Raw genomic sequence first — 27,155 nt, 5'->3', positions numbered from 1 at the left:
ACCTATTGGCTTTGGCAATGCTTGTTAATTTAGTTTACACTATCAAACAGGATGCCTAGCAGGAAATGATAGGCAACTGAAATTTCTAAGACCACCCCGCATTACCACATGAGAGAGCTGGAGATGTGGCTCAAATTTCTTCAAATGTTAATGACACACCCTTTATATAAAAAAAATCTGTTACGATACCAACAAAAACCCTATGTATGACAGTAGGAAGATACGTATTTATTAAGATACCAATATATGGTAACATGTTAGTACTGAGTACAATATATGCTTCTAAGGAAGGTGATTGGAATTTAACAATACACTACTTCTTAGAAAAATTCAGCAGAGCCGACCCAGGAGTTCAATAGGACAGACCTATATTGAAAGACCTTGCACTACACGATGTATGGAGACTCTTACACCCACGGGAGAGTGCTTACACGGAACTTGGACTCTCATAGACTACTTCCTCACATCGGGCAAAGGTCTGCCTGTTAACACATCTTGCAATATTTTTAAATGTAGTAGTTCTTATAACAGCCCAATCTGAAAACAGCTATATTGACTGCTACGCTGATAAAAAAAATCTCCTGGCGTATGAATAAATTCAAACGCCCAACAGAGCAAATGTTGCTACATTCACACCTAGAAATGTTTGAGAGACAATGAAGGAAGGCTCCGTGACCTTCAGACAATTGCTATGGGTTTCAAGCAAAGCATGTTTTAGATGGTACATGAGGAAAGGTAGGCCAACACACAAGAAAAACAGAGTTTGAAGAGCAAACAAACAATCTTAGAAAATAGAAAATCGCATACAGTGCAATACAACTCATCACCTAACAAGGAACCTTTGCAACCACTGCCTAGGGCAAAATACAAACTAAACTTCTTAATCACACCTCCAGCAGACTACACTCATCATACTGAGAAGGAAATAATACAAATGGGGAGAGGGACCAGGCAGAAAGTAGCCAAAGAGAATGGTCAGCCTCTGAGCCATACATACTTCATCAGGAAACACTCTAAAACACACTAGTGAATTCACTAAATTGTTTACAGGCTCACCTAACCCTGATACGGAAGGCTTGGAGGATTAGTTCCCAGCTCAAATAACATTATCCAAGCTTCCACCACAGAGTGAATCCTTAGTAACCTCACGGAAAAGGAAATAAAAAAGCAATTAATATAAAAAGTAATATAGCACCAAAAGAAGACAGATTGCAAACACAATATTATAGCATTTATAAAGATTGGATATTACACGAGTTAAGTGAATTATTCGAAGACGCAGATCAGGAACCAGAATTTATCCAGCTATCATCACAATCATTCAAAAACCTGGTAGTGTCTATTATGATTGTGCTATTAAAGGCTCATATGCATACTAAATACTGATATAAATATCAATTATTACGAAAACTCATGCACAGTGTTCAAACCCATAAGGAGAGAGCATGACATCTCCACTGCATCCGCCATGTTAAACTAGAAATGACCAGACAGATGGGGAAGCCCTGCCTCTAGATGCTGAAGACATTCAACTTTGTGGAGTGGGCCTACCTCTTCTTTTAAGAACGTTAAAAGCATCATGGTAAGGGAACCAGTTTCATTAAAAAAAAAAATTAAAAAATGGATATATGACAAACTAATGGCTCAGAAATCATGTAACAGTTTTCTCTCCACACTATCTCATTAAACGTGGGACCTACCAAAGGTGCCCTTAATCATCCCTGCTTTTCTTATTGTTGATTGGTCCTTAAGAAGCTAAATTCCATCAAAACCACTTTGTTCAACAAACAACAACAACAGGGGGACAACAGAAACTATTCCTCCAGACTGTTACGCTCTTCTTACAATATGAGAGGACAAGTATTAAATACCATGCATGATGTCTATAAAAATTGAAATTTCAAACTATTCAGGATATGGCATGAAGTGTGAAAAAAATGCCTATGTTCAAGAGCATAGCAGAAGTCATCCTTTCTGTTGGGTACCCTTTTAGCTTAATTATCTGGGCACACTAGTTTACCATGGCCTAAAAAACATGATGAGGAACAAATATACAACCCCTCATACAAAGGAATTCTAAAGGCTTTGCCTGCTAGTCAGATCTGCAACAGTGGCTGGGAGCTAAATTACTTTATTAAGATGAATATTGCACCATTATACAAAGACTTTTTGTCTAGGTCAACTCTCCAAATTCCCAAAGCCCCAATATCAGTAATTGACTCTTTGATCGATATAGTAGAGTTTTAAATCCTCTAAATTATGTACGTAAGCACGACTGCCAGTGGTCTAATGTAACCGCTTATTAAATCATACTACTTAGCAAATCAGCCAGGGAAGGTAGACGTTGAGAACTCAACACATGCACTGCACATAAAGTCTAAATTTTTGCAAAGATGTGAAAAATCGAGTAAAGTGTTAAAAAAAAAAATACTTACCAAACCAGCAAGAACCCTTGTTCGCTAATAATTAACCAAAACCCTAGCGATCACACACTGAACAACACCTTTCTTTCTACAATAAGCAACACTGACTTAATATAAAGCAATCCAACATGCCAACTGAATTATACATGGCACGGTTTCATTATGGTGGGGGGAAACAAACTATTTCTGCTAGATTGCCACGCGCATAATGGAGCCCCATTATGGGGAAATGCAGGAGTCACTATTGCTCACAAAGAGAGGGTTGTCTCTCCTCGGAGGCAGACACAGACATTATAGGGGATATCAAAGACAAAGGACCATGGAAATCTTCCAAACAATTATGCACCGAACGTAGCCTGACACAGATAGCAGAACAACTTACTCTCTCTAAATCTAAACTATATTTTACTAAATTCTTTAATTTATAAATACTTTACAGTGCAAGAGTAACATCAACACAGCCTTAACACATCAGTACAAAATGGCATAATAAGCTCTTGCTACAGTTCTCCAAGACTAGTCTCATATCCTAGAATTTCATGATAAAGGACTCAGAGGCAAGACAGAAGTTTAGCTACCTAAAATACATTCAGTCCTGGTTAAGCTACATCAAGCCCACGCAAGTCCCTCCTTCGCATGCTGTGGCTGCAAACAATTATGCTGTAATATACTTCACATACTACGGCAGTGTCCTAATATGGCCCAATATCAGTCTAAAACGTGACATTCATGGGAACGTCATATGGCTTACAATTTCAAATATAGACTCTTCTGGCCATAATATGTGACATATTATGAACCCTGAAAATAACTCACTCACCATATATACTGGTTTGCAACAACCTGCCAATGGCAAAATTGTGCATTCTACAACTTTGGAAAACATCTGCCGCCAAAATATAAACATTGTACCCTGAAATGTGGATCATGGCAGGGAACAAAACATATTTATAAACTAAAAGATAAATCTAATGTTTTTTAGGCTGCTTGGATGCATTTCACCAGTGGCTCAAGCCCCAAGTCACAATATGAACACGTTACGTAACACAGATAAACACTCCAAGACATGAGCCATAATCATCGCTTGAAACTGGTGAACACAAACTGAGGTAATAATAAGCTGTCTCCCACAAAAACTACTGGGTAGAGACAGGCTTGTATAGACACCTCATATGACATGACTAATGAAAAGGAAGCAGTACATCCTGGCACACCTACCAGTTTATTTGCAAACAAACAATCTAGAAACACGATAAGTAATATACTGGCAAAATCACCTAAGTACTCAATGTACTAAAGCGGTCTTTGCCCAAAAATAGAAGCATACAATGATACTTCAAATATATATACACCCTCTGGGTATTGCTTACCAACGGTTACCCTAGCTTTCCTGCTACCCATCATAACCCTCCACCATTTTTTTCCTTTTCAAATTTTTCATCAAACAATATTTGGATAACATCAGGATGTAACCTTTTAGATAACGGAAGAGAAGTTGGATATTTTTAATGTAACTACCTTGATTAAAAATAAATAAACAGTAAAAACAAAATATTAGCAAATCAGATCTGTTGGTCAGATGATTACATGACTTAACTATTTTGTCAGGGTTAGAGATTCTAGCTCACTCTCTCATCGATTAAAGTAATGAAAGACTGGAAACAGTCCTTAAAAATCTATTTGCCCTTTGGAGTCGTCTTTCTCTTTTACTGCCGTGACACTGAATCCAGTCACTACTTTAATGACTAGCAACATAGCAGATAAAAGCTCTTGATTTATTCCCCCACCGCCCAATTATCATTAAATTCATGAAAGCACACTAAATGATAGTTTGGGTTTAATAACCACCTAGCTGACCCAAGTCGCCAGTCGATGCAAGCAGAAAGAGCATGACAACAACTAAATATTATTCCAATAAAATGCCTTTTGGGTTAGACAGGGGCAGAAAAAAAATCTATCAATATAAAGTGACGCTTGCTGCTTATTAGGTCCTATCTGTCTGAACCAGAAAGAACCATAAGAACATTTTTGCCGCAAACAGTAAGGATATTTTCAAAATTGAACTGTCAATCAATAGATATTTACTGCCTCCATTGACCCATCATTGTATCCTTGCAATATTTCCTTGAGGAACCTGCCTGTTTTTTTTCATTCCTAAAGGTTTTGATAACCAAGATCAAACTGCATCCATTTTTTTTCAAATTCCAGTCAAACTTACTTCCTTCCTTTTCTGATCCTCTTCCTTTTTGGACTGAATTTTCACCTTGCAGGACTGATTCTATTTTGACTTTTACTTCTCAAAAAGAATGCAGCTCTGTTCTTAATCCCATACCTGTGCAATTAATATATGAAATGAAAGACTTTCTAGATACGCCTTGAGTCATTTTTTTTCCTCACTCTTGACCGGTCGAGATAAGAACAGCAGTCCTCACTTGTGTCCCTCATATTACTCAGCCTATTATGCACATTCCAGCCACCGCAATGATTCTGTAATCATAAGCGGATAAAAAAGCTATGTCTATTTTTAGAAGCTAGCAGAGTTATACGATACTTAGGATATCTTTAGATAAGCGAGTGGTATGGCACTGGTCATCAACTCAGTTCAGACCTCTGGCTGCTTGCAGATGTCATCACTGTTAATGCCCTGATCCAGCTTGATCTGCCAGCAGTATGAGACACTGTCAATCAACACCTAATTCTATTATTCTATTCATTCTTTATTACTGCATCTTCGTAGCTATGCCTCCATTTCTGACACATCATACTTTACCCTCCCTCTAGAACCACAGGTTCTATTACGGATTCCCCATTTCTGTGAGACCAGATAGAGTTGGGGCTTTTTCTGATCTTGTTCCTTTCTACTGGAACGCTCAACATTCGAGGTTGACGAAAATCTTTTCACATCTTTTGTTTAGGAAGAAACTGAAGTCCTTTTAGTTTAAACGTGTTTGACTGAACTCTTCAGCACTCGGCTATTTTTACAGCACCAACAGACCATATGGATTATAATGTGTTTTATAAGCTCCTGTTAACATGACATGTATGCATTCTGACGTTCCAGTCTACTAATTTGGATAAAGATTTAAAAACAAAGACATCATCTCTGGTCCTCAGTCTAATAGTTACAAAGATATGGGTCCTGTGGGGACATATGTTTCCTAAAAAAAGGGGTTTAAAAAGCTAATCGCAGGATCAATAGTAGGCAAGAGGGTAACTGTTCAGCTTCTATAAAGCATGAGTGACCCGTCTTCCTTCAAGCCTCAACTTCACTGATCAAGAGAGCAGAAGCAGAATGACAATTTGTAAATCAAATGTCTGACAAATAATACGAAAGCAAAGGTGATCCATGCCCAATCTTCCACTGAATGACTAAACATGTATATGCAACATATGGAAAAACACAAGAAAAAATGATTTTTACCTGTATTGACTCAAGAATGCCTTTTAAAGGAGTTTCATAAAATTCATCTTTGCCAAAAAACAGCAGCAGTTCAAAAAGACTCCTAGAAATAATTAAACACACATTCTTTATACAAATGTCAAGTAGAAAGTACAGAAAACATGAGAAAACCGATATATTAAATTTGTAATTTATAATTCAGTTCATTATGAACATAAGGTGTTGAATTAAGATAGGGCGAAGCAAGAAATAAATGTGAGAGCTCTTAAAGAATCTCTTTCCCTTTTTTAAATTCAAAACTGCTTCAGCAGGAAACATAAATTCTCCTTTTCAAATTATTGTATTTTAATACTCGACTGCTGAGGGGAACATTAATTCAATGTTCCTGATGTCCAATTGTGCCCAACAATTGATGCTTCTGGTGCAAACAGATAAAAAAAGTTGTTTTTGTTTTACACTATCAAAATACTGAAACAAATGCAATAGTAAACAAGCAACATTTTGGTTAATGCACTTGCCAAAAACGTGCTTTTAAAAAGAAATTCTAATTACTGCAAGATCTGAAATGTTATTCTGAGAAAGCAAAATCTTACTATGAACTTTAGTTTGCTTCTTTGGAAGGCTCAAGAAGCAATCTTTTTTTTCTGCTGTGTCCCTCAGCTGTCTCGTTTTAATGTGTTTAACCTGCAAACATGAGCACATTAACCCACTACAAACTGGCTTTACCAAAGTCTGTTACGAAACATTTCTGCAGCAAAGGTTTTTTTTTTACTACCAATTCTGAACGAATGTTGCACCACAACATTGTCATTAATTGTGTTTAATAGAAGGTTGCCTGAAAAAGTGGTCTTTAACTATAATCCTATAAGAGGTCGAGAGTACAGAGTCAAAAAACGAATCTGTCCTGATGAAACTGCAAACATTCGAGTGAGACACGCTGACATTTTTTTGAGGATACGTCAGTGTTTTATTTGTTTTCTGTGGCGGCACACTACAAGTTAATGATTTTTAAGTGATTTCGAGGCATTATTATAGGTAAGAGAAGCATAGTTGGACCTTACATAGCGAAATATAACCATAAGGTGGTAAGTACGCCTGAAAATGTTGAGTCAGGGACAGAGTTAGAAAGCAGCTTGATGGAAAAGGAACTATAACTACTTGGTCAGTTCAGGCTGATTGTTGACCTTGCCGTGATTTTAAGATGGATGATGTAAGTTCAGGATACTATTTAAGCAATATTATCTCAGGGGAGGGTACTGCCAGATAGCTATTGACGAAGGTAGAATCTATGGACCCAGAGACAAAACCAAGGACTAAACTCCATCACAGTCAATAGTTGCCTAGAAGGACTCTTACCCTCGGATACTATTGCTATTATAAATCAGACCCTTAAAAGGTACTAAACTTTGTTGTAGTTAATGCATGGTTTTCAGGGTCACTGCAGCATTGAGAGAGACTGATAGGCGATTTTATTAACAATACAAATCATTCTTCTGTAGAGTAATACTAATTTTAGGAATTGTAGTGAGCCCAAGATGATTTCACCCTGTGAAAAATCCTCTGGTTAAGAGTTGTACAACAACCTTTGAGAGAAAACATTCTCTCTTATGATGTTCATGAAAATTATGGTTGGTGCTTTAGAGGTTACAAAGAAGATACATTTTCTTTAAATTCAAAACTACCTGTCTGATACATGTGAAGTCTCTCAGCCGGTCAGTTGATTCCCCAGTGTTCTATTTGTAGCTTCACCACAGATCTCTACTGAACATCTACAGTGCCAATGTTAATGACAAAGTGAGCCATACCAGAATGCGACGTTGCTGGAATAAAAGCTATTGACGGAGGTTAGCGCTAAAGAGCATTGAGGGGTAAATGGAGTTCCAAAACAGCTGTTTGAAAAAGTGTTAAAAATCTTTAATGCTAGAGATCCTTACTTACGTCCATTGTAAAGTGAATGATTCTAAAGTTGCCTTTTCCAGCAGCAAATCTCCAAGTGGATGTGCAATCTGTGAGATAGCGGGACTTTCTTGTTCTTTATTAGAACTCAATCTGGACAGGCAGCTCTCTAAGAAAAAAGGAGTAGCAATATGTGGCTTCATAATGTCACAAGGCTTGACTCGGGTACTAGCTAAAATGTCCTGTGCAGGTCTTGACCAGTTAGGAGTCAATCCAAATGCATTATTTTGGAAGTGTAAAGCTATCTGATTTATAGTTATTTGATGGTTTCCCATATGGTGCTCCTGTGAGCTTTTCTTTTTTTTAAAGAAATGCTTAGTCCTTCACGTTGTTAGTAGTGCTGTAGTATACTATAATGAATAACAGGAAAGTATTTTTTGTGTCAATCATCCACCAGATATGGAAACTGGTGGAACAGGTCGATAAATTTAGAATAACATTGCTTTGCTCCCTGCCAAGGCTGTTCTGTATATGGTCAAAAAAGCCATACAACAATTTTGAGCCTCTCTTTTAAGATGCCAACCAATAGTGTATTTAATTGTGAGAAATTAGTATGCACTACTAACTTTTTTTTTTTTTTTTTTGCACCAATGCTATGTTTTACTCTGTGTGCAACAACAGTACGCAAATTTAATCTGAGCAACTGTTGTGTCATTTGGGGGCTGTCCCTACTCTTTGCCTCCAAGGTGAGGAGCTGGATTACTGGGGGGGAAGCTCAGAAGGTGAGAGGTCAGTGGGACAGTTTGACAAAGTTTTAATACCAACAGCCTTAGTAGTTGAAAATAAACTGCGCTGGGTAAAAACAATCCTTTGTGAAATCCACACCATGTTATCAGTATTGTGACAGGACCATGAATAAAAGATGCACTAAAAGTCATGCATCCTTGGCAAAAACTTACAATATTGACTCCAATGGAGGATATATAGTATTTTAAACAGACTAGGAAATAAGCAGCCGCTTAGGAAAAACACAAGCAGTGATGGGGATGAATCCAAAGAAACCAACAGGCAGATTACATAGGAATAATGGAAATGCAGGGCTCTACCCCCAGGAGGGGTAATCAGATTGTGAAAAAAAATCCAAGTCATGTCACTCAAACACCGATTATTGATAGATGGTTTGCCTATCATTACATTTATTAGATCAAGAAATGGCCTGATTCATGTAATAAAATGATCTCAAACAGGGACATTTAGAGAACGTTTGGGCAGTAATTGTTATAAAGATACTTAGAGCACGAACTTCTGTACAAAATGAAACGTAAATGAGTTAATAACCCACAAAAGTAAAGCAAACTTAATGAGTAACTGACTCTTGCTTATTTGTCCTATGGACTCCTATGCTCTCCACAAGAAACAAATGATGGAGGATAAAGATTCAGGAAGCCCCAGGTCCAAGAGGTCCAACTAAGCCATTAGAAAATATCAGGGTACACACATTTTCCGCATGCAAAATGTCATAACTAGTCATTGTCCAGAAACATGGTAAAAAGTAAACATGGAAGTCCCAATTCTATACCCAAAACCAAACAACCTAGCTTACTTTATTAAGTAAATGATGGTGCACACGTAATGTTTTAGACAGGACTGAAACACTTGATTACACATTCTTTTTTAAATCTGTATTAAACTTTTTGTAAAACAGTAAAGCATGCTTTTTGATGTGGTAGGAAAACATAAAGAAAGAAATAGCAACAGGATATTTTGGACTTCCAAGGGTAGATATGGCAATATTTTGCCAACTAAAATAATCTTAGAAATATAGTAACTAGCTAGAAAACACTATTTAAAATATTAACCAAGTGGTGAAGATAGGTATACTTACAAAGCTAGTCTACGCAAAACGTTTTGTAAGTGCTCACATTCAGGAGGGTAGGACACACTGGCCGATGTAAAGCAGCAAAGAGCAGTTTGAAGAACTTGCAGCTGAGGCAAAGGAACTTGCCATCTCCCAGCATATTCATGGACCACCTTAGTTAAGAAAAACAGGAAACAAAACAATCAATAAACTGTACAGTCACAATCTCTCAGGGACTTGGTAACAGTTACAATCATCACAAACTATATACATTATTACTGTATTTGCTTTATTTACTGCTGATCCTAGAAACTAAAACTAATACTGATTAACATTACCTGACACTTGAGCATGCTTAATGGATTTTGCCATCTACATATTGGTTCGGAAATATAAAAGGAATTGAGAGACAATAGTTTTACTGAAAAGTCTTGCCCAGTTGTATTTTCATTCACTAGAAATTCATCACAGGGCTGTTTCCATAGCAGTTAGCAAGCCAGCATGTGCAGCAACTTCATAAAACTGAGAAAAGGTGAAGCTATTAGTTTTTACCATTGTAACCCACTGTAAGAAGGCAGTGCAACCTGTTCTTTACCCACGCCACTCCTTTTGATTCTCAATCAAGATGGCTTTCATTATCTCTTTTAGTAAATGGTACACAATACACTGGTTTTGTGAGAAGAAGATTCAATATTAATGTCCAATTCAATGTCCAATAAGTCCCCCTTCCCACCTTTCTTACTACAAACGTTCAGAGGAGTATCTTGGCATGTTCTTCTAATGGAAACAACCTATAAGTTTCAGGTGAATACCAACAAACAAAAAAGTATGTGGGTGTTCGCAACAGTTATTCTTGGTCCTAACCCTAAACTTAGAAATATTGCCCATTAGCCATACAGGCAGATTTTCTAGCCTTGTTCTGCACTAGCAGCCCGCACTTGGGGGAAATCAGTTCACCAGCAGTTATAGAAACTACATGAAATAGTCTATCTTTTATTCATATCTGGATCCTAATTATACTGGTTTCAGAGTCACTTGACAGAAAAAAAAATGCAAATTATCCCCTATCCTACATCCAGGAAAGTACAGCCAGGTGGACTGTAGAGTAACCCAAGGCTCTGTAACTTCTATATCACTATATCGCCAATTTCGGTCTGATGTGCCAGTAAAGTGCAAACAAAACACAGATGTGGTTCGCCAAACCATCCAGTAAGCAACCATTGGAAATTGTCTGGTGAAGATAAAGGATTTATGTGGAAAGGCTAGCTCCAGGAAAAGGGACCAAAAATTAAGTATCTGCTCTATTGGAGCGAAATAATTACATTTTATCTGAATTGTTTTCAAATGGATATGAAAAAAACTGATTTTATCTGGATGATACGCTTTTCAAAACATTTCATTTTTACATAGCTGCAAGGGCAGCAAGCATACTTATAACTTTGGCTGGGAAGAATGAAAAAAAAAAAAAAAAACAGTCATCCATCATACCGGTGTAAGAGAAAGACAGAAATACGTGGCCCTCAAGCAGTACAACTGACCACTGAGAAATTACTTTTTGCTGTCCTTCCCGAAAATGAAACTTGGGCAGAATTCTTTGGAAAGAAGACTACCTAAAAGACTTAAACAAGTGGCAAGTTCCAGACGCAAGCCCTAATGAATGCCAGGTTAAGCAACAATTTGCTTTCAAAGTATTCTGCCTCGCCAAAATGTTCTTTACAACAAAGCTACTTGACAATGCCTTGAATAGAATTCTCAATGCTCCATCTGCAAAACTGGCAGGCCGCAGACAAAGGCCATGATGGACTTCTCCAAATGCAGTCTGAATATTATTGGTAACAGAGGGTTCACTGGGACCCCACCTCTGAACCTGCCTCTGTCACTGTGGAGAATAATGTTGCTTGGTTCCAATTTTAGTGCAAGCACTTCTCTTTGTGTAGCCTTTGCCCTATATGTAGCCAATGTTTCCTATCTTATTCTCCTCCAGTAAGTTAAAACTGGTGCAACAATGACAAAGCAGTGACATCTGCTCTATTAAAGTGTTATTTTCTCATGCTCAACTACAGTAATTTGTAAACCTAGACCAACTCATAACCCCCCTGTAATTGATCATTTTCTGTTGCACAGGCCCATAACTCTGCTTAGGTTTGCTTCCAAAGCATTTGGAGATGTTCATACAAACGTGTGTAAAATCTGAAACAATTACAATAAAAAGTCATGCTATTTATTTCTACCCTAATTTTCTATCCTGTATTCAGTCTGCTCCTGATGAAGCAAGTTCAAACACTGCATTTGTTCTAATACACTTTGGTCCTTTATGCCCTATGTACCAAATGGACTCCATAGCACTTAATAGTTGTAGAGCTTTTTCAGTACATGCAACAATACTATAGGGCAATCTGCTTCACTACATTAGCCCTAAAACTGTTCAAATTCTATTACGCTGCAGAGACTAGGCATCACTTAGAATAAATAAACCTCTTATAGAGCCACCCTCTGCTGGGTTTATGCTGCCAATAAATCATACATCATTTCAATCAAACTTCACTAAATTTGGCAGAGTGAAGCTATCAGAATGTGTACATATTATTTATGTTATACACTAAGAAGCTGGCCCTTTACGTGGTATGTGAGTACTGTGTAACGGATCCAGGCGTTCCCCAGTGAGTGGAAAGGGCTTGCTATGCAATCCCAAAGTGGCTCTATTGAGAAGTAGCATGGTCAAGCAGTATTAGGCCTAACACAGAGGAGTGCAAGACATCTACAAATTCACACAATAGTCAATTAATGAGACATGTGACTCAAAAAAGAGATCCACACCAATTGACGAAAATAGCGATTATCTTTATATATGTTTAGGCATCAGATCAAAATTGTTCAGCTAAGTAGGTTTTTAAACAGGAATTATTTACACTTTAAAAAGTGGGCAGCGCAATTTTTGAGTTCTGCAATGTTATCTTATGGGAGGAAAAACAAGTTCTGCAATCAGGTACTGTATGACGACTTACAAGACCAATCTCCGAGACTTAAGGTGAAATATTGGGCAAGGATCAGGACCACAGCAATAGGTCACTCCGGGCGGCACTGATACAGTCGGGTGCAGAGGTGTAATACATTGGGCACTCTATGCCATATTACAATAGAGATCGGTCTTTGTGGAAAGAGGCTGCACGCTCTGACTAGGAGGCCAGTCGGGAGCAACCAAAAGGTAGGTTACAAATAAGGGGTGCTCGGGGATGTAGGTGCACCCTTGGTCCTCTTCTCCATGGGTCAGAGATGATGGCTGCAGAGGTGTCCCTTAGTGTCGGGTTTCTGTGTCCAGGATCACTTGCTGTTTCAGGCATTTTAGGGGCGTCCAAGAGTGGTGAAACAGTGGACTCGAGTTCAGGAGAGCTGGGGGACTTCGTTGACACCAAGGGCCCACTTCAACTCAGGCTGGAGGTGATAGGTGCAGTGGTTGTTTTAGGTGTCGGGTTTCTCTCACCACAAGGGCCATTGGAGAGGGGCCTGCAGGCAGAGGCTGCAGGAGGGGTGAAACCAAGATAGAATCGGACTCTGGGGAACATTGTTGGCACAGGTGGACCCACTTCACCTCGGGTCAGAGACATTGAGTACAGTGGTGACTTCAGGTGTTGGGTCCTTCTGGTTCCAGAGGCTTCAGAGCACCTTCTTTAGAGTTTGTCAGGGAACAGGTCCCCTGTTCACAGGAGGTCTTGAGTCTTTTTCGAAGGCAGGCAGTCCTCCTAGGTTTCTGGAGTCACAGCTGCAGATAGTCTGGCGAGGTTGGTACCAGGTCAGCGGCTTCTTTCCTCTTCTTCTGCTGTTGCAGCTCTTTGGTGTCCTTTGTCTTCTTATATTGTCAGCACCTCCTTCTCTGGTATCAGGAGCTCCCTTAAATACTGGATTAATGGGTGTTAGAGGTGCGTAGGGTAGTAGCCTATGAGCTTCTGACCCTTGGGGTCACTACCCCCCCCCCCTTCCTGTGGGAAGTGGGCGTAACCCGGTCCCAGAATCCCTTAAGTATGCCATCACTAAGATGACTACTTCTGAAAAGTAGGGTCAACATTGCAGTAGCCCACCCTAGGGGTGCTACTGGCCTACCTAACTAGCTAATTTTCCTGCCTATCCAGGTGCCAAGGGAACTCTGGGCAAAGGGGTGGCCTCTTCTCCTGTGACAGAAGCCAGAATTGCATTCCAAAGGTAGCAGCTTCTTTGAAACTTGCCGGCCCAAGGAGGCTAATCAGCAGGTCATCCTATTAGGGGGGTGTTACAGCCTCTTCTACGACAGCCCTTTGTTCTGGACCTCCTGAGAGCAAAGACTCTCGCTCTAGGTCAGACTCTTATCTGGCGGTGGCCGGCTGGCTCAAACTGGTCAGCAAGCACATCAGAGGCTTGTAGGTTTTTGGGGGCACTTCTAAGGTGTCCTCTGGGTGCATGTATTGATAAAGCCTTCAGTGGCAACAGTGTGGGTTTATCAATATGAGATGTTTGATACCTAAGATCCCCATCTTTAGTGAAGCTATCATGTAGTTGGGGCACTCTTGGTGACCAGTGTCCAGCACATGTATTTAAAATGGCTTCCCTACACACTTACTATGTCTAAGAATCAATAAAGACATAGCTCTTGCAGATATGCCCTCACATGTAACATAATGCTGTAGGGGTGACTTACATATGTTGCATGCAGTGTTCGGGAACATGGCACACAGGCTGTGAGCCATGTGTCTGCACTAAGACACGCAGCATACGGCAAAAAAAAATCCAGTTCCCTACACATACTTCCCCACTGCCCCTTCCACTTGCATTCACATCTCTCATGCTGCTAGAGGTAGCTGACCACAAAAGGGCGTTTATTTACTATCCTATGGGCCCAAATCATTAGTCCTCTCAGGCTCCTTACTAAAATTAATTTTCTCCCACTGAGTGACTTTACATGATCCGTGACTTGTTTATGATTTTTTCACTGTTCAGGAGTGCTTGAAGGGGCCCAGTGTATTTACGAGGTGACTGGGAAGGAGACCACTGCAAGACAGAAAATACCACCAGAACTCCTTTGCAAGCACCTCGTGTTTTTTTAACGAGCCGAAAATGACAACCCTCAAACTGGAGGGCCATAAACCAGCAAGAAGCGGAGGCTTTTAATGCAGCACAATTTAAAATAAAGTTCATGCTCAGTTAGAACAGCAGATTATTACTCTACTATGTGAGAGAATGTGAGAGTGTAAATCCATCACTTCAAAACAATTCTTTTTGCTGGTCTGACATGGTGATACAACTCTTCAAACTGATGCAAGCTGCCTTTTGGTGCTATTCCCCACCCCTGTATCATATAGCATTCAATAATGTAAAAACTCTTCTCTCTGCCTAACTTCATTAGTTGTGGCTTTCAAGCAGCACGTGATTAAATGCATAGATAATGACAGTTGACAGTGCGTTGGTTTCCAGATCAGTGTTTGCCAAGCTGTACTGAAACACAACTGGTGCTATGTTACGAGAAAATGTGGGCCCTGTCTATGGTGCCCAAAGCAGTGTTTAGAAAATATCAGACATCTCCACATGTTTTCGAGCCCTCTTAGTTACTGCACTCTAGTCTGTGCAAGTCCCACCACTGTCAGTACTGTCGAGACCTCATCTTTGGCCAACCCCTTACACCAGCATGGAGGATATCACAAAGGGGATTCCGGCTGTTTCTGCTAGAGTTACGAACCACTCTACACCATGAGTGGCAATAGATAAATATCACCCGGATTAAAGGAAATAAATTATATTATCTGAACTGAAACTGTAGCTCACAAACCAGAGGCTGCACTTATGTTGATCAACTCCAACTATTTTATGCTAAACAGGCATGACAATTTGTAAAACACTGGTGTAATAAAGAAGAGTTTTAAACAGCCCAGCTAATGAGGGTGTCCAATATAGTTCCAGAAAAGATTGCCAAAACCATACGAGAATTTTATAGTTATGCAGGAAAATTCATTATATTTGATTTGCATAGTCTGATTATCATGAAAGACTGGCATGGATCCTGACCTGTCTTCATGGATGTCTCTGCCACAACTCCTTTGTTACCCTTTTCACTTTGTAAGCTCCTTCTACGGCAGTTTTCTTAAAAAGGTGTTTGTAGAATGGCCCCCCCTTAAGACTAGAAAATGTGTGGTTTCAGTCTTTTGGACGCCACTGCCTATGCTCCAGTTATTGCTCTGGTAAGCATGTTATGCAGACTGTTCAGAGTCAGTCAGTGCATGTTAGACTACATGATTCATGTATGACTTTCCCCCATGATATGGCTTGTGAGTTTCTCCTGATCGGGAATACTCAGAAATTCTTAATGCTAATGATCATCGATTGCTTCGGATTAAAACATCAATCAGGAATTGGCCATGGCAGACTAATGCCTCAAGTAGGCAAGGTGAGATGACCCTCAGAATACTACACTCCATGGGAAAAAAAAAAAAGATGTACAGAAGGACTGTACCACTAAATATTGACACACTCCAGCCCCCGCCTGATAATATTGTGGTACAAGACTATAGAGGACACAATATGGAGGGCCAAAATATTGAACGTTAAGTACATATTGGGAAGTACAGATTTACTTTTCCTGAATCCACATCTACATACCTTGAATATGTTATATACCACGTAGGTATATATATGAGGCGTTAGGTATAGAAATCTAGACTCACATGTCGATATTAGTTTTTCAATATTGTGTCCTATCGAAAGTCTGGGGTAGATATTAAGGCAGTTGAGGTTTACAGCTCAGTACTCCTTTAGAAACATATTTTTACCTTCAGAGATGAGTAGGAATGCGAACACAAAGTACAGCAACTCTCTACCAACAAGGTGTCAATTAGCAGATAATGGGCCCCTAAAACTTTTGTGCGGCCTAGCCCTTGTAGTTTGTACTGGATTGAGGTGATGGTCATTCCTCACCTGCTGGAGAGGAACTGTGTGTGATCCTTCCTCTCATTCCCATATCTTCATACACATTCAGGTGGGCCAGTCCACCCTCATAACAGCACTTTGTGGAACCCCTTCATCATCCCCCACAGGCAGGCAGCAGCCTCTACTATTTGGGAATGGAGGTTAGGCCTGCTGGAGGTATTAGCTATGCAAAATGTGTACAGTGTTATGTCTGCAGGGTATGTGTTTATCTACAGATTATGCCTATGTGAAGGGCGTGTGTGTTTCAACACAGTGTGTTTATTTAGAGTGTGTGTTGTTTTTTGTTTTTTTTTACACTGTGTGCAGCTCTCTGCCGGGGGTCTCATCCGTGTGCATCTACAGAGGTTTTAGTGTTTGTATACTGGAGAACTGTATGCCTATGCAGGAAGGTGTATGTGTCTTTGCAGGGATTAGATATGCAGCGGGGTGCAGGGCGAGAGTGTTCTTTATCATGCAGGAAGTGTGTGTAGGTGAATGTCTGTAGGAGGTGTGAGTCTGTGCAAGTGGTGTATGCAGGGTCTGGTCCTGTGACTGTCCCCCATGACTGTGCCAGGAAACGTGTGTTGTGCAACTATGCAGTGAGTTGTACATTTGTGCAGTTGCTAAGACAATAATGGAGGAATCAGTTGGAAAAGATACAGGGAAAAGGATTACAGAAATATGAGATCTGAGCTAGGAAGACATCAGGATGAACACATGTTCTGCACACAGTTGGACTTACAACTTGTGAGGGGGAAAAATATCAATGAAGAAGATAAAATCAGGCTACACACAACAGGCTTAATACCAGATTCAAAATCAAAGCTGTGTTTGATAAAAACACACTCATCAGGTAAGTTGGTGAATTGTGATCAGTTTGTTTGAAATTTTCTCAGTGTACCTACCAATTAAAAACAAACTCCAGTTTTGCTGCTCCAGGTCTTGCCTGACATGGTGACAGACAGAGGATAATAAATAAATTTGATGACTGTTTCCTTGAGGTAGTGAATAACTTGTCTGAATAAAAATAAATGTGTGTAATTGTAGTTTGCCATGCCAAACTCACATGTGCTCTAGTCAACACACTGCCCAGAATGAATATCATGCAGGTGTAGCTTCATGTTTGCCCCTGTTCAAAGACACACTTTTATAACAATTATTCACCATCCCCAATTAATTGATTTTTACAGAAATGTACCACTGTGTCATACTGCTGAGAATCGCTACTGAGACTGGCACACTTCGTATGGGTAGTACTCCTGTTATGGTAATTAAGCAGTATCTCTGAAAGGATGATACACTGCCCATAAATAGTATACTACCACTTGTTATTAGAGTTAATCCTCCACTATTTTGACAATATTGCAGGTATCTGAAGACAATCAGCACCTCTCCAACTGAATATAATCTCTTATATCTTTTTTGTTTCGACTTCAAAATGGATGGATTTGCAAACTGGTAGACAAGGGTGCCCAAACAGTAGTACCTGATGTCAGTTATTAAGGAGCATTTACTGTTTTGTTTCAGTACTTGTTAGGTGAACAAGGCTCTCACTTTTCTCTGACATAAAATTAAGTTTTGCTTCAAACAATTTTAAGCATTGCTATAATTGGTGGTCAGTTTTTTTTTTAAACAAATACCCATTGTGTTTCTGTGTCAGCCCTCATAACTGATGTAGGGATTTTGGAGCGGGGGGTGATACGGTTGGACCTTTTTGCGGGACAAGTAGATTTACATTGAATTTTGTCGATTGGACAAATAGATTATTTAAAAAAATCCACATCCCTGTTGGGGATTTAAGGGTCATAAGTTTCCTCACTACTTAAAAGTTTGCTGCCACCAGAGATGGGTCCTAGGCCTATATCAGCAGTTTCTTTTTCAATAGCTAAGAGTTTAGCCTCTAAGGCTATCCTCTTGGCAAGCTTCTAAAGATCTGTATCTTCAGTACCTATATCTTCTGAGACACTACTAGTAGTGTCCTCAGTGGAGGTATTGTCTGAGGGGGGTAGAGATGGAGTCATTGTCGACCTCATCTATCTCTGCATTTTCCCCATCTTCCCCAATGAAGATGGATTTTTACTTACCAAAGCCTTATCATTCTCTATCAGCAACTGCTGCAGGTGGGCTTTTGGGGGTTTAGGCCCTATGGCAATTTTCCATGCCCTACAGAGCTCCTTAAAATGGGGTACCTTAAGGTGCTGATAGAGAGCCAGGTTGAGTTCCTGGGAAGGCCCTTGCTCAGACATGGTGTTTAAAGTAGTTGGGAACTTTTTAAAAGGACTTACAAAAAACAGTCTAAGTACTTTTCTAAAGATCCTACCTAACTTGCTTTACTATTTTAAGTTCTAAACAGTTTTGCAAAGGGACTTAACCAAGGCCATACGGCTATTTTAAAACAATTGAGAAAAAAAAAGTACAAAGAAATTGAAGATTCTTTTTTTATTTTAACCTAAAGACAATTTTTGGATTCCTCTGTGGAGTCACTTATCAACCAAGTAGTACAGGAGATGTTAAGTCTTGTATCCCAACTGCTGCACCACCAATGTAGGAAGCTGGCCATTTGTGTGGTATGTGAATACTGGGTCCAGGGGGTTCCCCAGTGAGTGGACAGAGCTTGCTATGCAATCCCAAAGTGGCTCTATTTGGGGGTAGTGTGGTCAAGCAGTCTTAGGCTTAACACAAAGGAGTGCAAGACATCTACAAATATACACAAAAGTCAAATGAGACATGACTCGAAAAGGAGAGCCACACCAATTTATAAAAATAACAATCTTTATATACGTTTAGGCATCAGAGAAAACTTGTTCAGCTAACTATGTTTTTAAATATGAATTATTTTCACTTTAAAAAGTGAATAGTGCAATTTCTGAGTTCTGCAATGTTCTATGGGAGGAAAAACAAGGTCCGCAATCAGGGACTGTATGACAACTCACAGGACCAATTTCCGAGACTTAAGGTGAAATATTAGGCAAGAATCAGGACGACACCAACAGGTCACTCCAGGTGGCACTGGGATGGCCGGGTGCAGAGGTGTAGTACGGCGCTGGGTGCCCAATGTATTTCAATGGACATCAGTCTCAATGGAAAAAGGCTGCAGGCTCTGGCTATGAGGCCAGTCAGGGAAACTAACAGGTAAGTTACAAATGAAGAGTGCTCGGGAATGTAGGTGCACCTCTGGTCCTCTTCTCCACAGGCAAGGGGGCAATGGGTACAAAGGTGTACTTTGGTGTCAGGTGTCTGTGTCCAGGAGCACTTGCGGTTCAAAAGGTCCTGTGGTCTGAGGCTGCAGGCATCATCTAGGAGTCCAGAAAGGGTGACACCACAGTGGACTCGACCTCAGGAGAGCTGGAGGACTTCGCTGACACCAAGGGACCACTTTAACTCGGGCTGGAGGTGACGGGTGCAGTGGTTGTTTTAGGGGTCTGGTTTCTCTCACCACTGAGGCCGCGGGAGAGGGGGCCTGAAGGCAGAGGTTGCAGGCAATTTCAGGGAAACCAGGAAGGGAGAACCCACGATGGACAGACTCTGGGGAGCTGGAGAACATTGTTGGCACTGGAGGTCCACTTCACCTTGGGTCAGGGAGGGGAGGTGCAGTGGCGACTTCCAGTGTCAGGTGCTTGTGGTTCCAGAAGCTTCAGAGTACCTTCTTTAGAGTTTGTGGGTGAACAGGTCCGCTGATCACAGGAGGTCTCGAGTCTTTTTCAAAGGTAGGCATTTCTCCTCTGTTTCTGGTGTCACAACTGCAGAACAAGTCTCCTTTGGTGCAGATTCCTACGGGGATGCAGACAGGCTGGCTAGTTGGTACGAGTCAGCTGCTTCTTTTCTCCCCTTCTGCTGTTGTGGCTCTTCAGTGTCCTTGGTCTTCTTAGGTCGCCAGTATCTGTTTCTCTGGTGCTAGAGGATCCCCTAAATACTGGATTTAGGGGTGTGTAGGGCAGTAGCCAATGGGCTAATGACCCTTGGGGTCACTAAGCCTCCCATATGACCACTCCCTGTGGGAAGCGGGCATACACCTGTCCTAGAATCTCTAAGTGTGCCATCACGAAGATGGCTACTTCTGAAAAATCATGTCCAAATCACAGAAGCCCACCTTAGGGTGGTACTAGGCTGGGGTGACATGACTAGCTAATTTTCCTGCATGTCCAGGTGCCAAGGGGGCTCTAGACAGGAGGGTGGCTTCCTCTCCTGTGAGGGGTGCCAGATTCACATTATAAGGGCGAAAGCCTTTTTGAAGCTCGTCGGCCCAAGGAGGCTAATCAGGGAGGGGGGGTCATCCTGTGGGAGGGGGTGTTTCACCCTCTTCCCAGACAGACCTTTGTTCTAGGCCTACTGAGAGCAAAGGCTCTCACCCTAGGAGGTCAAACTCTTATTTGATGGTGGTAGACTGACTCAAACTGGTCAGCAAACTCACCAGAGGCTGGTAGGTTTTCAGGGGGCACTTCAAATGTGCCCTCTGTGTCTATGTATTGCTAAAACCATCACTGGCATCAGTGTGGGTTTATCAATATGAAATGTTTGATACCAAACATCCCTATCTTCAGTGAACATTCCAAGGGTACAACGTACTAAATTAAAAAGCATGAAGTCAGAGTGAAATGTTGGGCTTCCACCAGCCAATATAAGCCTGGAGTTACTCCATTGTCATCAATAGAGCTCTCAACATCTCAATGTTCTTATTGGGCTATAATGCATAAGTATATAACCAGTCACCAAAAAAGAAAACTGTGCAAAGTGAATTGCTAGTCGGCAACAGGAGGTACAAATCTGTACAGTGACAAAGACTTTTGATCATTTAAAGACCGACCTTGTTTCTTGGAGTAATAAATTAAACATTTAATCATTGTTAAATATTATTATTAGAGTCACAGCGTAAGAATAAAATTTCAAAGTCGGTACCAAACTAAAGCTGCATCAACCATGCATAACCTGCGCGCTCATTGTTGACAATTAAAAAATAATCATAATAATAATCAAATAAACAGTAAAACTGCAAACAATGTTTGCTGGTACATATCAGAAAATAGCTCATAGAATTCTAAGTCAGACATTTATGGAGGTGTTAGGAGTTGCACTGAGTTTAAGGATTTGTTTGGAAACTATCAAGAAAGTACCTGCATATAGAAGAAATTGTGACAGATTCTAATCTAGCACCAAATCCCAAGTAAACCAACTAATAGATCAACGTAATGTTTACATCAGAGGTTACGTACTTCCCGTTCCAATTATTAAACATATCTATCAGTGAGACTGCAAACAGCTGCAGCAATTTATTAAAATTGTAGTGTTTCCTGAAGGAATTTGGTAAATTAGCATCAAATATATAAAACAGGAGCATATTATATTCACCATACCCGAATTCCATATTGTTCAGTTATGGTGCTAAGTTTAAGTGTTTAATCATGATCAAGGTTTCCTTTTTAATGCATATTACCCATAGTACAGTTGCTGAAGTCATGGCATCTCAACCTTTAAGGCACAGATCGGCCTTTGCATGGTACTGTATTGATGTATTTTCCACACGCCGGGTGTGACTGAGGTACACACCAAGGTAAATTAACTTGCTCTCAAACAAAATTTGTAAGACGCAGTGGAACATACACCAGTAGTGCCTTCTCATGTGCGCCAACTGAAAACCTGGAAAAATATCAATGAAGGTTCTCCTAGATATACTAACCCTGCAACAAGATAAGTTGCTTTTATGAAAGACCTACAGAGAAGTAGTCCCTGTAGTTGGAGTCTACCCACCCACACCCAAATTAGACCCAAGATACTTAAGGACTTCTGCGATCGGTTTCTATCTATGGCTCTACTTGATTCCCCCCATTTTTAAATTATGACTTGATAAAAGTACAGTTCAAATGGGACAAACCACACGTCGGTTGACCATATGTTGAAAACGATGAAAAATCCATGCAGCTGATCTTATTGAAAGTTTATGAAACCTAAATGTCAAATTGGAACATGGTTATATGATAATGTGCCATGTATACCCGTCTCTTGCATGCATACGTAGGCTTCTACTTTACAGTGTTTGCTTTAACTGTATGAGTGCTGACATGACCAACCTGTGAACTATTTCATAAACGGAGCACTGTAACAAAATGAAAAAGAAAAATAGAAAAGCATTTGAAAACCTTCATCTAATCAGCAAGCGTTAAAGAATTTTAATCAAACAACTTTTGCTTCTTGGGAGAGTAACTGTGAAGGTCATAACCAGACAGGAATGAGCTTCTTTATTTTACAAAAAATAAGCTACAGAAGCTAAAGACTTTTAGTAGGACTTCTACCAGGTCTTTTTCCAACAGAATAAGCAGCTTTGAACTACAGTTCAACAATGTTAATGACGTAGGCACACTGAGAGCCAAGCTCCGATGACAAAGGAGATGAGAAGCATGCACATACTCCCCACTTCGCACTAGTCCCAGTCACAAAAGACAGAAAAAGTGTGGTCCTCACATACCTCAAATCCAATATTGGTTTCATGTGAATTAGGAACAAACATTATACATTACAGGGACCTCTCCTGAGCCTCTTATTATCCTCGAAGACACGAAGCTGACAGCATGCTTCTGGTTCTCGAAGCACTAATTTGGCCAAATTACTTTGTTAATACTTGCCTGCCGTCACTTTGACTGCGTTAACACACCACAAGGTATAGCAAGCTATTTTTAAAGAAAAATATTTATGCCAAATTAATGATGATATAATGTTCGTTCTCCAAACGGCATATTTTTCTTTATAAGTAGACCTCATCCACAATTTAGTGGCATTCTTCATCACTGGGCTCTACATCCCAAACATGGTGGTTAGGATGGGCTCAACCACTAATGGGAACTCTTTAAATTTAAGGTTTTTGTCCATTTTAATAGCTGGGGATTAGATAAATATTAAAAATCCCTTAGCAAAAAATATTTATTAGTTGTAATTCGGTAGGCACAATTATAACCAGTGTTTTTGGATGTTTCTGGGATTAATTAATGTATCCATACTGGTACACTGACATGTTCCAGCCTTTAAAAATAAAAAAATGCTTAGTGAGTCACAAGACCTCAAAAGCCCTCTTTGGTTTTATAAAGTTAACTGGCCAGTGAAGATTCAAGACGCATAACTGAGGTAGCAGCGCACTGACAAATGTATCACCAGAGGGCAGTACTTTCTCTACCCACCCCCATAAGACGAGTAGCCCTTAAAATTCCAGAGCTTCTACAACGGCGAGCACATATCCAAGCATTACATGTTTTTCCATTTTTTAACATCTAGAATTGTCTAAATGTTACATGTCCTATACTTGTTCCCAGTTCACTTTATAAAGTCATGCCGAGAAATTATACTCAATAAACATGTTTTTTACTAATGTATTTTTAATGTACAACAAATCCCCAACACTACACCAATATTTTGTCTGCCATAATTAAGACCGAGTATCACTTTGATGAACATACCTGGATTTAAACTTTTAGTGCAAGTACAATTTGGTTGGAATTAGAATAAGGGTACTAGTTTAAATAATTCCATTAAATCCAGTTTTGTATAACTATGCTGAAAGTCAGTATCAGTTTTAAATGTAATTTACTTTGTTTAATACAGGCTTGGAGCAAGCAACTTAGAGGGGACAAGGGTTTTCCTTTAACTTAAAATAGAATGAAGATCAGAGTTAATAATGTAATTTATTTGAAGAATCAGGATTAGACCAAGGGTACTTATTTTAATTCGACTTTGCATTTAGCATTAGTGATACAATACAATTAAAAAAAAGTTAGATTATGGTTTACACTGGCCTAATAAAAATAGTTGTTTAATTTAGAGTGAACAACATTAGGTATAAGTACATTTTTATTAAATGTAATTTTAATTTAGTTTAAGAATCAGTAAGGTGAATTAGGTAGGGTTGTTATTAAAACGTTTGGATCAGGGGACTTAGTAATGAGAGGATGAAGTGATGGTGAGGGAAGTACTGGTGTTCTACATAATGCTATACGACTCGTCAGCAAACAGGTACTATGGGATACTTTTCTTAAACACTAAAACAGTTTGTGGTAATATACTTCTTGAATGCCAAGAAGGATCTCGTTTTTTGTACCCAGGTAAAAAAGGAATAGGTGCAGTTTTACTTTTGTTGCCAGACAGGCATCATACTTGCTTTTGACAAATTTATCAGATACAACTGTCTTGAACACCCAAGAGATTGAGTTCCTCGACTGGCGCTCTCCCTGGTGTACTGTTCTTAGAGCCAGCAACTAAAAAGCTGTAATTATCCATTGTGCTCCTTCTCTCAAGACAGTGTTCAATTAGTTCATCAGACTTTGGTTCTAGAGACATCACTATTAGTAGCTGCATTTACAGTGTTTAAGATGATTAAATTGGACTGCTGATAACAGCTGGTTGCTTTGTCAGGGGACCATTCTTTTTCCACCCTGATTGGGCATCTACAGTCATACACGGGAGGTCTTATCAGTAGTTTAATGTTAAAGAAGACATTGACCTCTTTCAAAAAGTAATGAGTTTTATTGTAGGGCATTTAGGATTCATTTAAATCAATGCATCTGGTGTCAGAATACTGACAATGCCATATAAGGTGCTGCTTAACGTAACTTTAGCTGCAAAATATGGCACGTAATCTGCCTTTTTGAAGGAAAAAAATCCAGTATCCCAATATATTATGCGCTTCAAGTTAGTTCATCTATCGTTTTGACAATTCTACACAATATACCAATTTTATCACGGAGAAATCTTTAGTGCAGCTTTGGCGTTCAGCCTGTTCCTCAAAACCATTAATCTGATTAAATGCAGAATGAGAGATAATAGCAATGAGAAAGTTATGGCGTGGTCAGCGAGGGTTAAAAGGAAGGCCTCCTGGTTCATTAATCAATAAACTGGTCAGATCTCCGGCCCAGACTACTACCCACCATGATTCATTGAATTTCTAAAATTAACATTTTCGTGACAAAATGTAATATTTGTCTAACTAAGCGACAATGTATGCAAACATGTAATTACACTTTAACTTTGAAGTTATATGCCCCCTTTTCCATAGTAATCAGCGTACATCAACTATACTGAATAATTTGGCTGGGTGAGATAATTCCCTTAATTAACGCTTTCCTAATGTTATGTCATCTGAAGAAGTCAATAGGTTGTTACCGACCACCCTTCTGTGCTCCTCCTTACCACTTCTGCAACATGACAGCGATGAAGTCGTGTCAAAACGGAGAATTAGCATCAGTAATTTGGGAAGAGAAGGACTACTTGGGAAACAACATACTTATTAAGGTTTAACATCATGAGAAGAGTTTTGCAAGTTTCAAAGCACTTTTCTGTTATTGAATCAAAAAAGCAAGCGAATGAGGAAAACGTCTGTTTTAAAACCTAAAATGTATAGAATACATATAGAATGACAAAGATTGAAAAAGCTAGGTGGATGACAGGGCGCGAAGACGATGTTGTTATAAAGCATCACGGGCTCTTTAAACATTCAACTGCCAGAATGAAAAGTGTTTTATACCGCAGCTAATCAAGGAAAATAGACTACTGAGCGCTGTCAGCTGCAGACCCCACTGCTGGTGAGACTGTGCACTGCCCATGAGGCACTAAGCAACATTTGCCAACTGTACAACAGAAGCAACACAAGAGGAACAAGTAAAGGGAGCGGAATAACTGCCACCTGCGTATACTGAGCCCCCCTTACTACGACCATGGACGGAGGTAGTGCATTCTTTACTACGCACCCGCGTACAGAGACTGGCACAGCCCACCCCCATCTCACCTCACAAAAGAGACGACAGTATTCTCGACTGCTGATCCGTGGAGGCTCCTGTAGGGCGACCAGCTCCTCGCCCATCCGCTCCCACTCCTGATCGCTCTCATCTTCCGCCATGCTGCTGTTCTAGACCTGCGCGTACCTACTACTGACCAAAGCAGCCGCCGACCCGCCACGTCCGGCCCCGCCTCTATCCGACATCCATTGGTCCACACCGCTGCCAATCAATCGCCGGACCGGAAGCGGAGGAATCTAGTGACAGATTGGAAAAACTTGTCTGGTAACGTTTAGTTCCCAGTAGAGGAACACCCCAAAAGGCGTCCCTTGGAACAACCCACATCACGTGACAAGACCGCAAGAGCCGCTCTGAGCATGTTTTTGCCGGTGAGGTTTGGTGCTCGCCCTGCTCCTGGGCTGCCGTGCGACAGTCAAGGAAGGCAGTTGCATACCGAAGGGGGCAGAGCAGCGCCTTCATGGAAGGGGCGCGATGACGTGTGTGGTGCATGGGTGATGTAATGGAATGTACCGAGCGACAAGGCGAATGTGGACTGTGCAGGGAGTGGGTAACATTATGAATTAGTATTCAGCTGCCTGATGGTGGCTGGAACGGGTCAGAGGTGCCTTTTAAGTTATATGCATTCTTACCAAATAAAGTTCTTCAGACAGTCTGGTTGTTGAGTGTCTACTTGTGAGTCACAGTGCATCTTTAGTAGCTAGTTGGCACCTAACACCTGTTGCAGCAGATATGCTAATATGAGAATATTCTAATGATTTGTGTATACATACTAATGAGAAAAAAATGTCATTTAAAAACTAACGTGTAATGTGAAAAATGTGCCCACTGGGAGTGGTCACCATCTGTGTTAACTACTAAAATAATGTGGAATTTGTATG

The 27,155-nt window shown here is 40.2% G+C and overlaps 1 protein-coding gene across 3 annotated transcripts in view; it reads right to left on the bottom strand.

Moving 5' to 3' along the window:
* ZNF654 (zinc finger protein 654) overlaps positions 1 to 26,429 on the bottom strand; it is a 232,672-nt gene extending 206,243 nt beyond the window's left edge. For all 3 annotated transcript variants that reach the window (XM_069204539.1, XM_069204540.1, XM_069204541.1), the window contains exons 1-3: positions 26,268 to 26,429; positions 9,605 to 9,750; positions 5,845 to 5,926 (exon numbers count right to left, since the gene is read on the bottom strand). In XM_069204539.1, the coding sequence (XP_069060640.1) occupies positions 5,845 to 5,926; positions 9,605 to 9,750; positions 26,268 to 26,378 (339 nt within the window). In that variant the 5' untranslated portion in view covers positions 26,379 to 26,429. The remainder of the gene's footprint in view (positions 1 to 5,844; positions 5,927 to 9,604; positions 9,751 to 26,267) is intronic.
* Between the last annotated feature and the right edge of the window lie 726 nt (positions 26,430 to 27,155).

This window comes from Pleurodeles waltl, chromosome 8 (genome assembly GCF_031143425.1).
Source record: "Pleurodeles waltl isolate 20211129_DDA chromosome 8, aPleWal1.hap1.20221129, whole genome shotgun sequence".
Classification (NCBI taxonomy): domain Eukaryota; kingdom Metazoa; phylum Chordata; class Amphibia; order Caudata; family Salamandridae; genus Pleurodeles; species Pleurodeles waltl.
The sequence above is the reverse complement of the archived record's forward strand: the minus strand, read 5'-3'. Positions and strand labels throughout refer to the sequence as shown.